We start from the raw sequence: 21236 nt of genomic DNA on the forward strand, positions 1-21236 counted from the left end.
CCTCCACAAAATGGCCTCACTGGGGTGTTATAAGACTACATACATAGACATAGCAACAGAACAATGACTATTCAGCACTACCGCTCTGAGATGCAGTTAGTTCAGGCACAGTGCAAGAAATAAGCACAGTAAATATGCATGTCACAAACTGATGATGGGTTGATGGGTTGAGTACCTTCTTTGTTGGCATTTTGAGCTTCATGAACTCTGCTTCACGACACAGGACATTCCAGGGAGCATGAATCTTCACAAAGCCCATTTCAGGGATCTTACTCTGAAACACAACCAAGACTTGGATGTTTAGATATTATCAAAATGTATGTAGCACAACTTTAAACGGTGTATGTTTGGCTGGTATATGGAAACAAACATCTGAACTGGAAGAGCATCACGTTGCATTACTGTTAGAAGTTAGAGTCACTTCACCACAAACTCACATCTATATTGCTGCGTATGAGATTGTCTGTGCAGCCTCTTCTTATGTAAATCCACTCCCACACTGCCAGACTCACTCCACACCCTTCAGCTCGACACACTAACCCAGCTGGATGCAGAAATACTTAATAGCCAATTCAGACCATGAAGCAGGAATATATATTAGAATAATTTAATGCAAACAAATAAAGGCAGGAGTGGGTTACTCTGAGAATAAGTTATTTCATAAATTTGTTGATTTGTGAAAATGCATTTAAATCTAGGATTTACCTTATGTATTTATTTATTTAATTAAAGTATAAGGAAATTGGAGATTTTTTTTATAAATTAGCAGTAATTCATTTTGCTAGCTAATTTAAACTTCTATTAATCATGCACAATAATTTTTATTTTAACATCAATGAAACTGACGTAAAGTCTGTAATTACCTTGCCATTCTGAAGCTTTACACTAATGATAACTCATCATAGGACACTGTGTCCATGGTCTGACTGCACATTTTCAAGCCCTTTTGAGCAGCATCTAATGACACACTGAGCTTCGGTTGTCACATTAAGAGCAGCTAAAAGCCTTTTTTCACCACACATTAATTAAGCTCCGTTATGTCACAGGTTTGCTGATGTTGTTTTTAATTGAACTGTGTGAAGGGTCAGTGTATCTGCATTTGTCTTCTTTTCTAGTTCTCCTTTAATGAAAACAAATGTCCATGTATCCATGAGTCCACTCACATAGCAAATAAACAGCAGGGTCACAAGACCTACCGGGAATAAAGTCTAGCAAACATCTATATTTGGACGTGATAACATAGAAAAATAGACATTATAATGTCAAAGTCATGCTCTGGAGTCAGTTCAAAGATGAGATTTAACTAAAAGAAACAATTAGCTGACTGTCAAGCAATAGATAAATATCATAGTCACCACATTTGATGTTATTTTTATTACATTTAAAAAAAGCTTATGTGAGAATTAAAATATCATTAATTAAATTTTTTTTACATTCCAATAAAAGCATTTTATTTTATATAGATATTTATCTATATCTGGACCATTAACATCTTTACAGTTTTCTCTTTCTCACCCTTTCATCCTTTTCCAGCTCCAGCCCCATCTCCAGCAGGTTTTCCTCAAACTCTTCCCGCCTGAAGCGTTTGTCATCTTCATGATAGTCAGTCCGTTGCTCCTGAGCAGCAATCTCCGGATCTGCTTTTGGATGCAACGCGGCTCGGCTGCTACTCCTGTTAAAGCTGCGCCGAAGCCGCTGGATGAATTTATTGCCAGAAAACCTGGATGACCGGTGTCGGATGCTGCTGGGCTTTTCAATCTCGTATGCCAGCACATAGTCCACCCGGCGCTGGCCATCAGAGAAGTATGGGCCCAGATGTGGATGCAGGGATGAGCCATCATCCAGATAAAGCTTCTTCATTGGCTGAAGAAAGACAAAGAGAAGTATCATATGTATCATATGTTTGCTTTCTTTTTACTTAACCAATTTTGTTTTATAATAATGATCATTTATAGCTCCGTTGTGTATGCAAAACTAGAGCCATAGCCATAAGTCTGAACCAGGTCTCTGTCAAGGTTGCTGAAGACAGCATTAAAATTGGCTTTTAGCTTTGTTTAGAAGAATACATAGAATCAACAGGCTTTCAGAAACCATATAATTTGTGAAGACTGAATGTGGTATGGACCAAAACACACCTGACAAAGTGATGTTACAAAAGCCAAAGCAATTGACAGATGCCATGGTGAATTTTAAAATGTTATAAAGAATCAAGGTGAGGATATTCACCTTTCTTTATTATATTATTTTCTTTATTGTTATCAGATCCCATGAAAAAGACAACACTAAATGATTCCTACTAAGTATGACATGTGACTCTGTGCCACGTCGCACCACTGTTGTCCTGAAGTGACGCTGCTTTGGCTTCAGATCTGCGTCATGGAATTTTTTGTCTTCATTCGATATATTTATACATCATGACACTTTTTGTGGATTATTGTTAATTTGGCTGTGGTTAGAGATGCCATGTGAAAAACAGGCTCATAGTACAAAATGTGCTGTGCTGCAGTTACACTGAAGACAGCTGCAGCATGATTTAGATTTTCTTTTCAGAATTCAATTAGGATTAGAACCCCAGAGAGACAAAACATGGCTGTGAAAAAGACCTAATTGTTTCGGTTCTTATTCACTGGAGTAAAACCACCAACAATGTCCAGTCATTTTCAGATTTATTTTCTGGTGTGATCTGCGTGTAATTCTAAAAATAAGAAACCTCTGTCTGACCTTGTCCAGCCTTATTCATCTGATTACAGCTCAGTGTAGTGTGCTACCACTTGATGAACTAAAACTGCAGGCGATTTGCAGGCCTGCAAACCATGTGAGTGTGTGCTGGCTGAGGTTATAGGAACACATCTGACAAAACAGTGGCCACACACACAGCTGCTTCTAGTGATATACAGAACAAAAGGCTCACTGTTTGCCACACTGTATAAACTCTTACAGATAAATATTTGTTTGATTGCATTACATGAAAATGTATTATGCTTGTTATACCAAATAGCAACATGACACAATGAGGAAAAATAGAACATAGAGATGAAAAACTAGGTTAAACAAACTGTGGGCTTAGATAAACACACAAAAATGAATATTACTATAGAACTTTGTTTCTAACCAAAATTAAACAGCGCTAAGAGTTGACAGCCATACTGTTAGTCCCGTGAGGCCGAATGCTCATTAGCAAGCAAACCGCACTGAAACATGTATGTCCCAGGTTTTTTTTTTTACTTTTTATTATTTTAGTTATAGTGAGGTGAGTGTAACAGTCGTAATGGCTGTCAGGCTGACATTCTCACAGTTTTAAACTTGTTGATGTTTAATATATTGTAATGTATAATATATAATACATTATTTTCCAGTTGTAGTGGCAATCCATCCAATTGTTGGTAAGACACTGAACGATATATCAAACTGTTACTGGTGCTACTTAGAGAGGGGATCAAAAGTCATTGGCTGGGAGCCTGGACTATCTGTGCCAAAGTTGATGATTTGGTCTGCACCAAACTGGTCAACACCAAATCGTTTAAAACTGCACTGAAATATATCTTTGCACTGTTATATGGTCCAATCTAAAATATAGAAACACATTCATAGTTGTTAGTTTTTTTAAGGCACTAGCGACTGGGTGATATGTTTCACAAACACTGAGAAAGTGAGAAAACACTTCTGAAGTAAAAAAGGATCACCAATGTTTGTGCATGATGTCTGCTCTGCTTCCACTCCTAGCACAGGTCTACAACTCAGACCAATAAGCGAAACCAGCTTCTGGATGCACAGAGATAACAGTACACCACATTCAATGTTTGTTTTAGGCTCTGGATGGGCTTTGTGTGGAAAAAAAACTGGAAAATCACCACCATTATCCTTTGACCTGGTTCCTGTTTTTGTGAGGCTTTGTCTTGCAGAGACAACGTATGTCAAATTCCAGTTTTAAATCCTTTATTAGCCTTTATATCCAGGCCTAATTGCAGACAATAGGCAGAAAGACTGACGGATGCAGTAAAACATTTGATTGAAATACACAAGAAAATTCTGAGGATTACTCTGAGTCAAGGCAAACACAATGAGGCAGAAAGAACCAGAAGTGAATACTGTATGTACCAGAGAACTGGTGAAAGAAGTGGAAAAGTGGAGTGGGTGTGACCCAAGACTGGGTAATGAGGGAATGAGGGGCAGGTGTGCAGAGCAGAGTCTGAGGGAAAGTCTGGAGACATTTGGTGGATAACATATAAAAGTTTTCTTTTGTAGTTAATTGACAGTGATTTATCCCTCAAATCTGCAGTTTCCTTCAGCTGTATGGATGATTTAGCCTCTTTCAGCTCATTGTTTTGTTTTACAGCCTGAAAAAAATCACAGTTTTAGTTACTTTTCACTGCACTCAGCTGTTTTCACCCAAAAGCTCTGATAAACTGGCTTCTGCACTGTGCATTTAGTACTGACCCGACTGAACTTACCTCTGTTGAACTGAAAAATGATTCCAAATGAAACCCAACACTGCTATGTGTCTGCTGGGTGTGTAATTAAGCAACTGTTTGCTACCAAGTTTGCAGACTTCATATAGTGATGTCTGTGTTCTGTTTACAGGTTGTTCGAATTCCAAGTGGCCAAAACGTCCTTTTGTAATCTACTGAAGGCAAAATAAGGCAATCACAGCTCATTGTTGTCTGCAACTTTCCAGAGCAGGTAAATCATTAAAAACATATAATTCTCCAATTTATCCGCCATCAAATCGTGTTCTATGCACTAAAAGTTCTAAAACTGTCTAGCAGATAGTTTAGTTCCTGCCTCAGTACGTCATATCCTGTATGGGAATTCGTCACAGCATTTAAAGCAGGAAATATCCCTGATGGTGACAGACAGAAAACTACAGGGCAACACATGTTGACGATCAGACAGCCTGCTGTCTATAAGAGTCATAGACACACAGCTGAATGGAGATGAATTGCCTGTAAGCAATGGGCTGAAAAGAAAAGCTTTTTCTCTTTACAGCCAACTGTATAGCAGTGTAGTGTGTTTTTTACATGCACTGTATATGGCACCCAGCCTCATCACGACCTACATATACAAACACATTCATCATCTGCCCTCTCTCAACAGGAAGTAGTCATTGCTGCAAAGGTGAAAGGTGACTCCTCAGAGGGCGCATGAGGATGTGGTGTTGTAAGTATCAGTCACCAAGAGGAACTTTTTTCTCACCAAGCCACTGGGAAAAGAGGTTCTCCTCTCCTCTGGGCTTCCACATGCACACAGCCACCCACACACACATATTTCTGAGCCATAACAAGCTCAAGGCAGAGACAACAACAATTTTCTAATCAATAATGTTTCTCACAGCAGCAGCGAGCTGCACTGAGCAGTCAGTTTTTGCATGTTGATGGTTTAACACGGAATCTGTTACTGTTTGAAATGTGAAATTTGATTTCAGAAACCACCAGTTACCATAATAAACTGACACACTTCCTCTATGTGTAAATAAGCAAAGTACAGTGGTGCTTATTCACAAAAACTTTCTTTCTTACTTCTGGTTTTGTCAACCCAAGCAGAGAGTTTATTTGTCAGGATTTTGATATGTCTCTGTATACATGTGAATAGATATTCATTAATGGTCACAAGATTAAAAACAAAAAAAATAACTACATTTGTGCCTACAAACAATATTCTTGTTTTTCTTATAGGCTTGATTTAGAACTGAAGTAATATTTTTTCCGAATTATAAAATCTTTTTTCCGTTAAGTCAGGTTTTTTATTATTACAATTACTTTGACAAACAAACTTCATGGACGTGTATAATGGCTATGATAAATTAGACCTGAACAGGCCATGAAGTATAATAAACAAGATAATGACCAAATGAGAAGATATTTTATCTCTAAGTACTTAAAGGGACAGTGCAACAAGCTGCAAAGACAACAACGTCATATCATCGTATAAAGAACAACATATTAGCAAACAGTTCAGCAGACACAAAGGAGCATGTGAATTCATTTGTGTTTGCATCCACCTGACATATCTCTGTCAATGCTAAATGCACCACAATTTTCAGCAGCTAGTCCCTGTCGACTGTTTTAATACTTCCATCAACTTTCCTCTCACACCACCCAACAAGTTTAGGCCAACAACAGTAAATGCCTACATCAGTCAGTGTTATTTAGTTTATTCTATAGCACTTTCAGGAGCAGCCAGTGGGAGTGTAAAATTGGAGTCCCGTTTCATCTAGATCTTTGTTCTCCAGTGTAAATGCTTCTTTTGGTTGGTTGTCTTGATAACGAGAAAGCTGTCTGATACAATCTAGAAAAATCCCTCAGCTCAGGTGAGACGTTAAGTGCTCCTCTTTTCAGACTCTGTTCACTGTTGTTGTAGCTCTCTATGTAAATGTTCTGTTGAATTTGAATCATTTATTATATAAAACTCATTTCAGTTTGCCCCCTGACAGTGGGTGATTAGTGCTGCTGTTATTATACAGAATTAATATTAAGTCAATAAATACATTTTACTGCAATGAATATACAGGTATATAATAACAAAAAGTCTAAATACTGTGATACTTATTTCCTGGTTTCCTGTTGGTTCTTAATAATTTGTGAGCTACTTTTCTTTAGTCCCCTCTCTGTGTGTCTGAACAACATTAACACTGAACAGCTGATGTGCAGAAGTGAAATGATCTATTTAGGATCATTCATTTCCTGGTAATGACGTACAGTTTGATAATACCCTAATGGGAAAGCAGGTGTGACGAAGGTAAAGCATGTCTGTTTGTGAACATGTATGTGCTACAGATATTACATCAGTCCTCCCAACACCTCACTGCAAAAAACACTCAAGAAACTGGCTTGAGAATCGTTGTAAATGGGATCTTTAGGAAACATTTGCCTGCCACATCACTGTGTAAGCAAGTACACAAGTGTTAAAATCAGTCGTATCAGCACATTGAATGTGTGCAGTATTTGCCGACAAGATGTTAATGAACACTTTTCCCCTAAACACACTAGATTTAATTAAAAATTCCTCTTAACAGTCTCCTTTGGGTGCTCCTTACATTAAACTACTACAAACACATTTATTTCTCTTGATAGGAGCTTTACCACCTGCTGTCCAGATCCTAGTACTGGAATGAAAAGAAAAAGTAAGTGAGCCCTTGTATTTAATAACTGGCTTTACCTCCTTTGGCAGCAATAACCTCAAACAAGCTCTTCCAGTACGTGCAGATCAGAGCTGCACAATGTTCTGGGGGTATTTTTCCTCACAGAACTGCTTTAGCTGAGCCATATACCTGGTCTGATGAATCACATTTTCTCTTACATCACATGAACAGCCCAGTCCAACATTTACCTGGGGAAGAGATGGAATGTGCTGGAAAAACAAGTCTGATCCATGGAGGCCCCACCTCACAACTTACAACACTTAAAGGATCTGCAGCTGAACCTTCAGAGGTCTGTGTAGGGTCAGGGCTGTTTCGGCAGCATGAAGGCTGGACTTCATAATATTAGGCAGGTGGTTTTAATGTTGCGGCTAATCATTTTGAAACTCCTACACAAATCAGCAACTGGTGATCCTAAATCTTCTGAAGCATCTTTAATATATAAGTATATGTTGTTAGTCAAAGTGGTGCTAACCTACACCTCAGTTAGCTTTTGTTGATGCCATTAACCTAGAAGTTCACATACTTTTACCAACTTACACAGCTCATGTCATGTTTTGGAGTTCATTATCAGGATGTATTTCCTGTTTCAGCGCCCACAACACAGCTCGCAGACTCCCCTATTCAGCATGTCATCTGGAGGACAGACCTGTAATCACGTCTTCCCCTCTGTCCCATTTTATTTGTTAATGACATCTTATGTTCTCAGTGTAACTGCAGTTCCACAAATACCCCTATATTACTCAACAAATAAAGCACATTGTACCACAGAAAAAAAAAAAAATAGCACAGATTTCACCCTCAGTCATTTCCTACTTCAGGTTGTCATTGCTCATCCTGCACAATCACCCTCAAACAAAGTCAAGTCAACTTTACCTCTCCACAGAGAAGCTATCCAACCATCCGACATACAGTCTGGGTGTTTTACAAATGCTGATTAATGTGGATGTCATGTCTTACTATGGACTCATTGCTCTCAGCCTCGATGTTGACATCATCCACATCCAGGTTCTTCTCCTCACCAGGGACTGGCAGGTACTCGTCCCTCTGCATAATGGCAGGCTGCTCCTGCTGGGGGCTGCCTGAGTGCTCACGAGCCGAGGGAGCACCTAGGAGAGGAGCAGAGAGATTATTATCTTGCTATTACCATGATAGCTCAGTACCCATAATCCATCCATTAGCTGTATGCTGATCCCCTAGATGGTCAAGGGGAAAGGCCACGCAGACGTGTGGAAAGGTCCTGGTCACCCATGGTGATTAGAGGACAGTGATTTAATAAACCTAATAAGCTCAGGCAGACAAAACAGAGCAGAGGGCAGACCACACTAGTGGGTTTACACAAGATGACTGCAGAGTGGTATATTGACAAAATGGTAGACATCAGGTATGTGGCTAACAAACACTGCTATCAGAATGTAAGATAGCAGATAGCAAATTCAATAACTAATACCAGAATGAAGTGCAGATAACTGGAACAGACAGGTAAGAATCTTCCAGCAGAGTTACAGTAAAGCTGCTGTACCTGCTGCTGAGAAACAGTCCCATAGCACAATGCTGCCAGCATGCTTCACTGTAGGGATGGTGTTTGCAGGTGACGAGCAGTGCCTGGCGTTCACTGGACAATGTGCCTTTCCCCCTGGTCTCAGAGCCATTTAAATGTTGTTTCATAAAGTCCTAACAGGTTCTCGTGTGCCTTTCACTCAAAGTGGTTTCCATCCAGCTGGTCTAGGCCTGAGCTGAGCGAGAGCTGAGAGTCTCCATCTTTCTAGAGAACTTCTGAAAATCTGTCGTAGGACTGTTGTGTTCTTGGTCTCTTCCCTGACCAAGGCCCTTCTTGCCCAGTTACTATTTTGGCCAGATAATCAACTTTAGAAGGCGTCCTTCTGGTTGAAACCTTCTCCCATTTCACAGTTGCTGAGGCTACTACACCCTGAGGAGAACTCAAAGTTGTGAAATTTCTTTTTTACCCTTGCCCCAATCTCTGCTTCATCACAGTTTTATCATGGAGGTCTCCAGAGACTTTCTTGGAATTCATGGCTTGTACTTCTTGGACTTTATAATTTAGTAAAGTTAGGTACAAGCAATTTAGGTAATGGGCTATAACACAAAAACACCACTGTGGTTGTTTAAAGCAGCACTAGAAGACTTCATGTCAGTGGTTGCAAATATCAGAGTGGTCATTTCAGTTTCCAGAAAATCTGTTAAGTGTTGTCAGTAAAGTGGTTTGTACTTAATGGGACAAAATGCACAACTCTGGCAGTGCTGCGTGGTTTTCTGTAGTTTCATGTTGATGGCAACAAATACAAACTGCATTATCCTTTAAAGAACATTACATCAATTCAATAACCAGAAGACCTATGAGATGTCCGGTTATTACACAGCACAGAGATACTTAGACACTTTATTTATGCTTGTCTTCCTTCACCACAGCAGCACTTTATCTGGACTGTGCCTTCTTTACTGTGACTGTCAATAAGCAAAAACTGACTATTGCAATAAGAAGCAAAGCATAACATGTTGAGATTATTAAAAATGATCACTTTTGTCAAATGTCAGAGAAATATCTGAAGGCACCAAACACTACGGCATGTTGAGTGAACGCCAGTTTGAAATGCCCAGTGTTGTCTGAACTGGATAGTGGGAGCTGCTTCACTGGTTTATAGAACATAGCTACAGCTTTACTCATGTCAACAATGATAATTAACCATCATGACATTACCAAGTGGATTGTGTACAGTCAAGTTTAAAGAGTTTCATCCTGACCAACATACAGCAGGTTGAGTTCCTTGTCTTTGATATAAGCTTGGTACTGTACAAAAGACCTGAGTAAATACAGCCTGTAACAGAGTTACTGATTTGTATATTCAATTATAATTTGCTTTACAGCACAAAAAGTCTTTTAGAGCCCAAGAGTGGTAGATGGGGAAACAAGTGAACTAGGCATTTCTTCAGACTGTTTTCAGGTTCACTTGACAAGCAGCCCTTTGGTGGTGGTGCACATAATAACCTCTTTTAGAAGCAAAGGTGGAAGGTGTGTAACACTTTCATACTGCTACAAAAATGTCTTAGAACTGGGGCTGGATGGCTGGGTGTACGAGCTGGGTGTACAATGTACAAAGTAAGGGTGTGGACTGCACAATCTCCAACCACCAGTTACTTTATTTATTAGTTTCTTTTAACCATGAGCACAGTCTGTCCCTAACAGTACTAAATATGTCAGAAAACACTGAATTATTTGTTTCAAAAGGCAAATTTGAGCATTACAAACACATGTCTAAAAAACTAAGACAACTTGTTGCACCAAACTTGCTGGTGAAGGGGAAGTTAGGAAGCAGTTTGATTTACTAGTAATGTGTACCTTTGCATTATTTCTTTATAGCAAGTTTACCAAAGCATCACAATTAGTTAAACACCTAATCATAAACATTTACAGGTTCATGAGCTCAAAGCTGTGTGGTAGCACTGGCTCAGACAGCACAGGTGATGCTTACAGTTAACCATGACGAAACAGATGTGGGTTAGTTAGTTTCTGCCGCTCTACACACTTGAAGCAGACTTGATCTTACATGTCTAGAATGGCAAGTTTTACTTTGTACTGTTCATCAGCCTTATTGTGCATTGCATAACTCATGTAACACACAAACCCACATCTTTCACCACATGTGTGATCTATGTCATAATCTGGGTATTTAGTATTTTATATAATGTTATAGTACTTTATTGTATGAATAAAACACTTGGTGAGTTAGCTGCCTAGTACTGCCACTTAAAATATTACTATACAGTAAACAAATGTGTAAAAATGTTCAAATATAATTTTGAGGCTGTCATGTTTAATTACCAGTATTGCATGACAACACCACCCAAGACTTGATATCACCTGCCAGGCAGAGAGCCTAGACAAACTGTATGGGTACAGTATGGACAGTATGAAAAGTTTTCAGGTCTGGTACCTTGTTGCTTTGACCTGGGAAGGCACAGCATCATTGGAAAATCAGAAATATTCAGCTGACCAGCTGAAGTCCATGCCCATTGTAACTGGGATGTGGATAACACCAAATTGACCAGAAAGAAAATAATAATACTAATAATAACTGAACAGGATGTAATTTTGCATGTTAATATTATTGACTATGGGAGGGGTGTGAACTGACAGTGTGTTTACACAGCCATCATCTCCAATTTGTAGATATCAACCACAAAATTGCTCTATCGAAAACAGGGTGTCTCCTTGTTAAAATAATTAATGGATTTTATTAACATGTTCAAAGGTGATGAGAGGTTGGTGAATGTGGTACCTTTTATTACACAGTAATTGTGAACTCTTGTTTACACCACTACAGACAATAAGTATCCATCCATCCATCCATCCATCCATCCATTTACTAAACCTGTTTATTCCTTAACCAGGGTCCCAGGGATCTGCTGGAGCCTATCCCAGCTCTCTTTGGGTGAAAGGAGGGGTCCACCCTGGACAGGTCCCCAGTCCATCACAGGGCCACATAGAGACAAACAACCTCACACACTCACACTCACTCCTATGGGCAATTTAGAGTCACCAATCAACCTGACATACGTGTTTTTGGACTGTGGGAGGAAACCAGAGTACCTGGAGAAAACCCACGCAGATACAGAGAACAAACTCCACACAGAAAGGTCGGGTTGATTAATTATTATGCTAAATAAAATCCAATCCAGTTTTGGACAATATGAACAGTTCAACAATATGAACTGTAAACTTAACACATAAAGTTACTTTCCATAGCAATTATACATACTGTGTATGTAATCCTGTCTATGTAAAGTGTGATCTTTTAAGGCTAAGCTTGGAATAAGTAAAAGCAATAATAATAATAATTATTAGTAATAATAATAATAATAATAATAATAATAAATTTCTGTACCAGCAGGCAAATACTACACATGCATTTTAAGATGACCATCACAGAGACTGTACATGGATCATTATGTCTATATCATTCAAACTCATCGGCATCTTGTTATAAAATATACCCTGACAGATGAACATACTGGTGTGCTATTTCAAGTGCAACCATGCAAAGAAATGCAATGCCTTATTTTCTCGCTACGTTTCAGCGCGCACGCACAAATCATCATCATCATCATCACCAAAACATCCCTGATTTCCTTGCAAAATTAAAAAAAAGAAAAGAAAAGAAAAAAAGAAAGACCGGCGCTCTTACCGGTCTGCACTGAACTATCGCCATGGTTTAATTTACCGACCGCATCATCTTGTCTCTCCATTGGGCTTAAAAACGCGCCGAGGGTTCCTGCGGAGACCCCAACCAGATCTGCGGTGTTGCTTCTTCGTGTGGTCCGTGGCTTCAAAGCCGCTTGCGCTGTTGCGTGGAAACGCTGGATGGATAGCTAGCACTTATTCATTCTCATGTGAAGCTGACAGACCGCTGCCAAAGTGTTCCCTTTGAAATGTGTCCAAATGAAAGTGGTTGTACAAATGAGGAGGCTGTGGTGACTGTATCTGCACGGAGCTCTTGTGTCAATAAGACGATTATTCAAATAATGTTTACTTTCAGCTCTGCCCTACATGAATCACTAAATGACACTGAGTCTCTTCTGTGCTAAATGCTGCTCGGCACAATGATAACGCGCAGGGAGGCTGAGCGAAAATCGTGCCAAAACAGTCCGTGAGTGATGTTGCATTCAATTCCCACGGGAATATAGGGAAATGGAAGCCCCCCTCTATTTGCACACAAATTCATCTCAGTTTGGTTGTTGACCAACTTTGCGGTTTTCAGAACCATCACGTCTAGTTAAACATCTCAAGTGAAATTCAGCGGTACGGAGGTACAAGTTGCCTGCAACACTAAGCTACATAAGGTAGGCTATCCTAAAATGCCATCTAAAGTGTCAGACCAATAGTATCTTGCTCAGTTTGCAGTATTTAAAATGTGATCAGCTCACCGGGTATTTTGGTGCAGCCTGCGGTTTACTGGTCTGTCATGCATCCGTTATCTGTAGCTGAGGCTTCCAGGGTTGTGAGGGCGCTGGACAAATCATCTGATAGTGGGTGAGAGTAGGGGTACACCCCGGACAGATAGCTACTCTATCACAGGGCTGACATTCACATTCACACCCAAGGGCAATTTAGAGTCATCGATTAGCCTGATGTGTTTGGACTGTGGGAGGAAGGAGGAGCACCGTGAGAAAACCCAGGCACGCACGGGGAGAACATGCAGACTCCACACACGAAGGCCCCAGGGCCCCAAGGATTTGAACCCGGGACCTTCGTGAGGTTTTTGTACAAAACAATAGGCTATATTAAGAACAAGTGGGCTATTTCAAATAGCCAGAAGAGTTTTTGGAAACACAGCCAGTACAGCGGGAAATGTTACTAAACATTTCTGCAGCCAAAGTTAGATTTTTGAATCTGTCTATTTGTCTGAAAGTCTGACACATCGCTCTGAGGCTGCAGCGTCACGGTAACAGCAGCCTACATGAGAGGAAGGAGGCAAACAGCTGACTGGGATGAAACTACACCATCCCTCAGTTTTCCTGCATATGAAACTATTAGGTCGTGACTGAGAAGATGAGGGTGACATGTACATGTCCATTTGATTTATAGACATTTAAGAACTGTTGATGCCTGTGGGTCATGAACGCAGCTTTGTTCTCCAGCTCCAGCATCATTGCGCCATCTGGTGCCGCCCACGCGCCCTGGGATCGTCCAGTAGGCGCGAGGTGTCCGGAGCGCAGAGAAAAAAGGACGCTGATTTCAACGATTTTACACTTTAGAAAATGCAACGATATATTGCCAAGTAATTCACCCAATAGTTTGCATGCAGATTACAACCACCGTCCTGTGATTTGGTTCATTTCTCGTTCTCTGCAAGTGTCTGCTGTGAGCGGCGAGGACGCGCTCCTCGCTGGATGATACCTGGAGGTCCAGGGACAGCACATTGCATTCATACTGCAAGACAGCCATCCTCCGGACTCCTCCCGGACTGTTGGTGCCATGGACATTTAGTCTAACCCTTTAAATTGTAGATGCCATACATTTTTTGCACGCCACTGTCAATAGACCAACTAACAATCAGATCTATTTCAGCGTCATCGGACACACAGGGAAACCTCCTCCCTCAAGCCCGAGCCTGAGAACTTAAGGCGTCACTCAGGCTTTTCACGATCGTGTACTAAGGAAAACAGCAAATAATTACCCCTTCCTCTCTGTAGGTTACTGCAGGACACTGTGGCTCGGCTGTTGTAAACACAGCAAAGTAGAGAAACGTGAGAGGCGCAGCTTGAACAGGACTCTCACAGAGCACATGAAAGAAAAAAGTAAATCCGTGTATGTTTCGGAAACTTCACTGGAGGTAAAGCGATGTGCAGAATATAAAAATAATATTCACCTCTTCTCCAGAGTTAAAGTGAAGCCGTTTGGGTGAAGAGGCAAAAGTGACGGTACTGACCAGGTAACACTTCTCAGTCACCTGTGAGCAGAAGGGCGGAGGAGGAAGTGCTTCTGGGCTCCTCAGGTAGAGACTCTCCTCCCACTGAGCAGCTCACCGTGAACGTGGTGGCGCTAAATAATAACATGCGGACCTGGGAGTGCTGATTGGCCGAAACCCAGAGCGAACACATTCCCACAGTAGGTTATACATCCTGTAAGAGCCGAGCATGTGCACCTGCCTTCTCCCCCGGTGATGTGATATTTTTATTATGCATTTCTTATCTTTAATGTGGCAATGTGGTTTTAGCCACGCGCGCGCTGTGAGTCCCCTCAGGTGGCATTCCCATACAGGCATGTGTGGACTTGCGGTGGAGTGCAGGGGCAGACTACTTTTCAGGTTCCAAGACATTCCCTCACGTCATTAAAAGTGGATTCACTATCAACCAGACGGTTTAACTTGTCTGCAAACGTACAAGAGCATACAGCACACGGAGAGAATCTGCATGAACCAGTCAAACAACGAGGCTCCCTGCAAGCGTGTTTTCCTACCAAATCTTTCAACAACAATCCTGTTTACATATGCAAAGTCTGTCCGTCTGTTGGTTGTCATCTGAGGACAAAATCTAGGCCTGTTTTTCGATTTGGGATGGAAATATGACGCCAACGATTCAGCTGAAAGTAAAATGATGTTTGACACTCACTTTCACACTTACCTGCAATTTAAAGCCACTAATTATCTTAACCCCAACCTGCAAACTCCACAGAGAAAGGCTCTAATGTTGAATGGAATTCAAAACCTAAACCTGCTGTGAGGCAACAATGCTAACCACTGCAGCATTGTCCTTCACCATTATTATAATTAAGAGTGAGAAACTAACAACTGTCAGACTACAGCTTCAGTATGTTTGTTCTGCTTTCCCGGCAGTGGCAAATCCAAACCAGAGTGTGCTTTTTGCAAAATATTTCCCAAATAGGTGTCAGCGTGGACACTGGTGGAAGACCAGGGCATGGTCTGGGAGAAGGAAAGTCTGCAGTTACATGAGATTTGTTCTATCTATTTTGATTCTCACTTTCACTGTCTGCAATGTTAGATGACACTCCTGATTTCTTCTCTTTACACTCATTCCTATCCCTGTGTAGTTCAGCATCAACAAGAATGAAATATATTTGAAAATGCAGTTTGTGTCATTCCATAATGCAACTCAAAGTAATTTACAGCCATGATGTGAAAGGAAACATTGAAAAAAGAAAGTCAAGCTATAAACAGAAACATAACAACCAAAAAAGAGGCAAAAAAGTTGAAGTAAACTGAAAAAGATCATAAATCTCCATCTGTGTAGAGTTTCTACTGTAGCAGTCATTAGTACACTTAAATTAGGTCACAGCTCTTCTGACACATAGTATAGGGACTCTAAAGTTTACACATTGTCCCATACAGGTATATTTACCGATTTTGTGTGCCGAGTGACAATCTAACCTGTTTTAAAGTATAGCTTTCTGTTTGTGGATAAACATTTTCTTGCAGTCACATTCATTGATGTGCAACTGTGCATGATATGACCCAATAGTGACATATGACTTTTATTATATGTCACATAATAAAGAAGTGAGAATATAGAGCTTTTCATTCATTCATATAGTCGACTGCTTTGGTTTTCCGAGTAAAGATGATCATGGCTGCCTCTCACCGGGCTGGTTTACACTGGATCAGAGAAGATTTGCATAAATTTTGTCCTTTGTCTACTTTCAACTGCAGAGAGTGTAGGGCTGCAAAGACAGACCTCATTCACAATGAGTGGCAGCTGTAACTGACCCAGCCTTTTAATTCCATATGTCCATATGTATTTAAGGCAGACAGGAAGTATGAAACAGCTGAAATGGACCAGTGTGTCACTGTGGCTGCCACAATGGTTCCTTTAAATGTATGTATGACTATGAGGGCAGGAGGCTGATTCACAGTTAAAAAAGTCATAAGTTGATTAATTTAATGTGAATTTTCAGCAGTTTGGTTTGTAAATGTCAGAAAAAATATTTCACAATGACATAGGCTTAAATCTAAAATGCTGATTTTTATGCCAAACCACCTTATGTTTTGTCATTATAGAGTCTTCACAGAGGCATAGCATTTATATAATGTATTTAAGATTTACTTTTCAGAAAAAGTTCCTAAGTCAGTGGAAATAGTTGCCAAAATTGAGTTTTGCTGAACAATTTGTCATCAAATGGAAAACTATTAGTATGAATTCAATGACTATATGTCTTTCTAAAAATGAAAGCGATGTACTCAGTGGATTTGCCTGTGTTCATTTGCAGCCTTCTTAGTAAATTCAAATCAGTGTGTAAATCAAAGTGAGGCAGATGTTCATGGTTCCTGGAAATGCTAAACAGATGAATATATTTATTCTGATCCTTCTCCGTTTCTTATAAGTTTCAAGGAAGATATTTGCAGCACAATTACACGTTTCTACTGCAGTCCTTTACTAAAACACTGAATCTATAGATGCGAGGTCCCACCACTCAGTGGTTTCATATGGATCTTTTGACTAAAGCCCATTAAGTGGTGACCTATACCAAAATGATGAGAAGTGATGGCTCTTATTGGCCACTTAATGTACCCACTTTGAATCGATACATAAATCACTGCATGTGAGAGCTTTAAAACAGCTTGGCTTCAGTAGCTACCAGATGATATAAACAGAGAGAGGCAGAAGTGATGGGACCCCCTAACCCTGCTGCTGATGATCTATTGCTGCCATTTCCTGTTATGAGTCTAAAGAGCAAAGTTTCTTAAAGCTGTAACAGTGAAACTATTTTGACATGACACAAACAGCATATAGTTCAGATCTTTGCCTGTGGTCCTGTTTGCTTAAATCTCTTTTTTGCATGAAATTGGCTTTTCCAGTCATACTGCAGTGTTCAGGGACCTATGTGCGGTTGCACAGGTGTGGAGGTGCGGTGTAAAGGTTGGTTAGCGGTGTGGTAAAAAACGATCATGGCACCCTGTTACTCTTTGGTGTTTTCTTCTCCAACATTTGTTTACCTGTGGTGTGGAAGCTTGAGGCTAGTTACAAAGGTAGATAAATGGCAGGAACACTGATGGAAATTTTACCAGCCCAGAAAAAGAGCAGCACAAATAATATTATACTTTTTCTGTTTACTTCTTCAGTGTGAGGCTACACTTTGAGGCTACATTTAAAGTGTGTGTGATGGAAAAGGGGTTGGAGTGACTTTTCCCTCAGCTTTACAAAGGGTTGTAGCATCTGTCAGTGTTTTGGTTTTACAGTCTACATCTTTAGTGTTTCATAGCTCATACATAGATTCAAGCTGCAGCTGGCTGCAATTTCTGGAGAAAAATTAATAAAACCCCACAGTACACTACCTACACTCATCTTGTTGTGCTGCCCCTATGTGGCTATAACTATGTATGCTCTCCTCCTGCTATTCAAAACACACATGAATATGTACTGCAGCTCTTGTTTGGATTTAACACAGATCCAAAAATATAATTATGCTGCCTAAAGTATATGCATCACAGAGTTTCCCTTATGTCTTAGTGCAGATTTAGAATAGTTCCTCTGTATTTTTAGAATGAATACAAGTTCCTTTAACTTGATTTAATTATACTTGTGTTGCATGTAAGTTACAGAAACATGTATGTTAATACTTAAACTTCACAGTGTAAGTGATCTACATTACACTTTCATAAAAATTATTTGATTTTTATTGTACATCTAATTTGTCTCACATTTATGCTTCAGCTGAATTATGAGCATTCAGTGACAGATGGCTGATAAGACTAATATTAGTCTTGGTTTCCATATTTAGCATCAGTGTGAACAGGACCTAGGTCAAGCAGCCCTCCTCACACCAGCATCCCCAGCAAAAATAACTCCATTAACTGTTTCCCATGCACCATCCTCTTCGCTTCCTGTTGTCCCCCAACTCCTCCAAACACACACTATCTTTTCCATCTCTCTCTCTCACACACACACACACACACACACACACACACACATGCACACACATTTCCTGTCATGACAAGGCTGAAATTAAAACAGGCTGATAGTTTGGACCCCTCCACAGCTGACAGTGAGATAAGGGGCATTTTCTCACAGTCTAATGCAGATTAACCAGAGAGACAGCGGGGGTCAGGAATGATGGGATACAATGCAGCATTAAAAATTATTGGGATCAAGAAATAATTGCTTGAACCTTTTATATTATTATAGCAGCTTATGTTTCTCTAAATACAAATATACTGCAGGCTATGAAGTTATAATGGCCTGATTGTTTTTGTTTTACAATCTACACTTGCAAAATAACACCCAGAATGAAAATTTACTTCCTACATGTTTACTGGACATCTTACCAGCAATGAAAGCAAGTGAGGGCCTGACAAAAAACACACGAGGACAATAATGTTAACAGCCTCCATTAGCTTACAAAATGTTCAAATTTCCTTGGCAGACTAGAGAACAAACTAATACACTGATTAAAATGTATTCGGATTACAGAGGTATAAAGCTGAAATAATCGATATTAATTCACCCCATTATTTTGGTTTGATGGCCCACAAATCAACTGTTTGGCCTCACATTAATACTCCCATCTGCCTGGTTTCCAGCAGAAGCAGACTGGGACTGGGTTGATGATGTGTTTCCTGGATAAGCGACTTCACTTCCTGTTGTTACTGTGTTGTGTTGTGTGTCTGTACAGCTCAATTGCAGATTAGTTCCAGTCTAACACACCTAAAAGCTAACTAGATTGTTTGTACAACAGCGCACAAGCCGTTACATATTCCTGTACTACTCAAGTACCATTTTTACTTCTTGCTATTCCCAGACACATACTACAAACTTACAAGAATACCAAAGAAACATAAGGTGCAGCGGCTAAGTCTAAACTTAAACATTGCTTAACTTATATACGAAATGACGTCATGTGTCTGCTGTACAATTGCTGTGTTTGTTTCTTCATCACACAGTTTTGTGGAAGCACAGGTCCAGTGAATCCATCATGTTCATGTACAGCTTTCCATAAATCCCAGCAGGTATATCATCATATATACACGACATATCGAAGAGCTCAAAAACTGTTTGCTTCTGAATTCTTGCAACCTTTGACCCCTGTGTCAAAGCTCCTCACTATATGGTGATTGATAATGTATATTTATATTCTCACAAACCACAACAACATATAGACTGATTCAAAGTACATGCTGCTTTTAGCCCTGCTAAAATTAGGTGTCAATACTGTCTACAAGCTGATGCCTTAAAGGGGAAGTACTGCAGTAGTACTGTAAGAGGTACAAATGTCTGTACTACTGAGCATGTTTATTCTGATTGTGCAAATGTTTATTAGTCTGTGACAAATACTCCGAGGCATCTGATAGAGGACATGGTCAAACACCAAGGATCAACTAAACCAACATTTTAATTCATTTATTCTAATATATTAAATCATTAATAATCTACTGACATTTAATGTGCTGCTGGGGTTTTAAGGACTTTTTTTTATAAATTGAATTTTTGAGTTTCACTTTTAACCTCAAGTCTCAAACTGTTTCATAACAATTGAGGAAACCTTCATCTCCAGCTGTCATAGGCGTTACTTGACCCCATTGCAATGAGACAAGGTCTCAGCTGGTTTAATTGCTGTTTATTGCTGTAAGTCTGGTGAAGCCAAAGAGCAGGTGTTGATGAGGCCGAAAATCTCCTCACTCAGTGAGTAAATCCTGTAAATCCTGTAAATCCTTTTCTCTTTAGATCAAATGTTACTGTGGGATATTCGATCAGAGCTGGTTGCTTTTGAACAGATGCTGAGACAAGACACATGACTAGAAAGCGTGTATGAGCTGTACGGTCACACTATATAAACTAAATAAACAATGTGAACAGGAAATGATATGGAGATCGTTAAGTAAGGAAAATCTTCTGCTGCTTCTGGTCCTCCTTTTCGTGCCTAGGTCTTTATCCTACTAAGAAGGGACCTTTTTTGCCCTGCAAGTAAAATATCAGACACTCCTTCTTGTTGTCATTCTTGGCCCCTGGTTCCAGTCTGTTGACAGTGATAACATGGTGGAACAAACAACGTGATACAGCAAAGCCCAACCAATGAAAAGCTTCCAAATTTGATAGTCTGTGACAAACAAAGCTCTGAGGCATTTGGAAGTAGCGTAGATGCTGGTTGGAAGTAGCGTTTTTGATGAACACACCCTTTGTTAATCATAGCATTACATATTTATGCTTCTCTTCTTCTACCTGTCACCCACTTTTTCTTCTTCAGTGGTGGTAGTGGTGGTGTAGAGGCCTCAAGATCAGCTGCCTTTCTCTGAGCTGCTGGAGGGAAACTGAGAAGACTTGCAGAAAAACCAGAGTAGCACATTAAACTGTAACTGTTTTATTCTGAATGTACACACAGTGTATTTTCTCTTTGTAAATAAATAGTTTGTCTCAATAATATATTTACATATATGTTTTTATTGATGCTTTTCTTTGGAATTATGTTCTGGACTTTTGTTTATCATGTAAAAAAATGTAGTAAAAAATACACATAAAGTGAAAAATATGACTTCAGATTGTGTGCTTTGTGGACTTCTGCAGTTTTTTTGATTTAGCATATGACATTGAATGCGTTATAATTCAGTCAATCAAAAGGGGACAGGAGAATTAG

At 39.8% G+C, this 21236-nt stretch overlaps 1 protein-coding gene across 4 annotated transcripts in view; it reads right to left on the reverse strand.

Annotated features, from left to right (window-relative positions):
• Window positions 1–14657, reverse strand: part of ano1a (anoctamin 1, calcium activated chloride channel a) — a 43917-nt gene extending 29260 nt beyond the window's left edge. For 2 of the 4 annotated variants that reach the window (XM_026291665.1, XM_026291664.1), the window contains exons 1-4: window positions 12340–12714; window positions 8096–8244; window positions 1516–1863; window positions 176–274 (exon numbers count right to left, since the gene is read on the reverse strand). In XM_026291665.1, the coding sequence (XP_026147450.1) occupies window positions 176–274; window positions 1516–1863; window positions 8096–8244; window positions 12340–12400 (657 nt within the window). In that variant the 5' untranslated portion in view covers window positions 12401–12714. Of the gene's footprint in view, window positions 1–175; window positions 275–1515; window positions 1864–8095; window positions 8245–12339; window positions 12715–13078; window positions 13194–14523 lie in introns of those variants that run through there. The other 2 variants (XM_026291667.1, XM_026291668.1) reach the window with 2 other exon arrangements.
• Between the last annotated feature and the right edge of the window lie 6579 nt (window positions 14658–21236).

The sequence above is a fragment of the Mastacembelus armatus genome, unplaced genomic scaffold, assembly GCF_900324485.2.
Source record: "Mastacembelus armatus unplaced genomic scaffold, fMasArm1.2, whole genome shotgun sequence".
Lineage (NCBI taxonomy): Eukaryota > Metazoa > Chordata > Actinopteri > Synbranchiformes > Mastacembelidae > Mastacembelus > Mastacembelus armatus.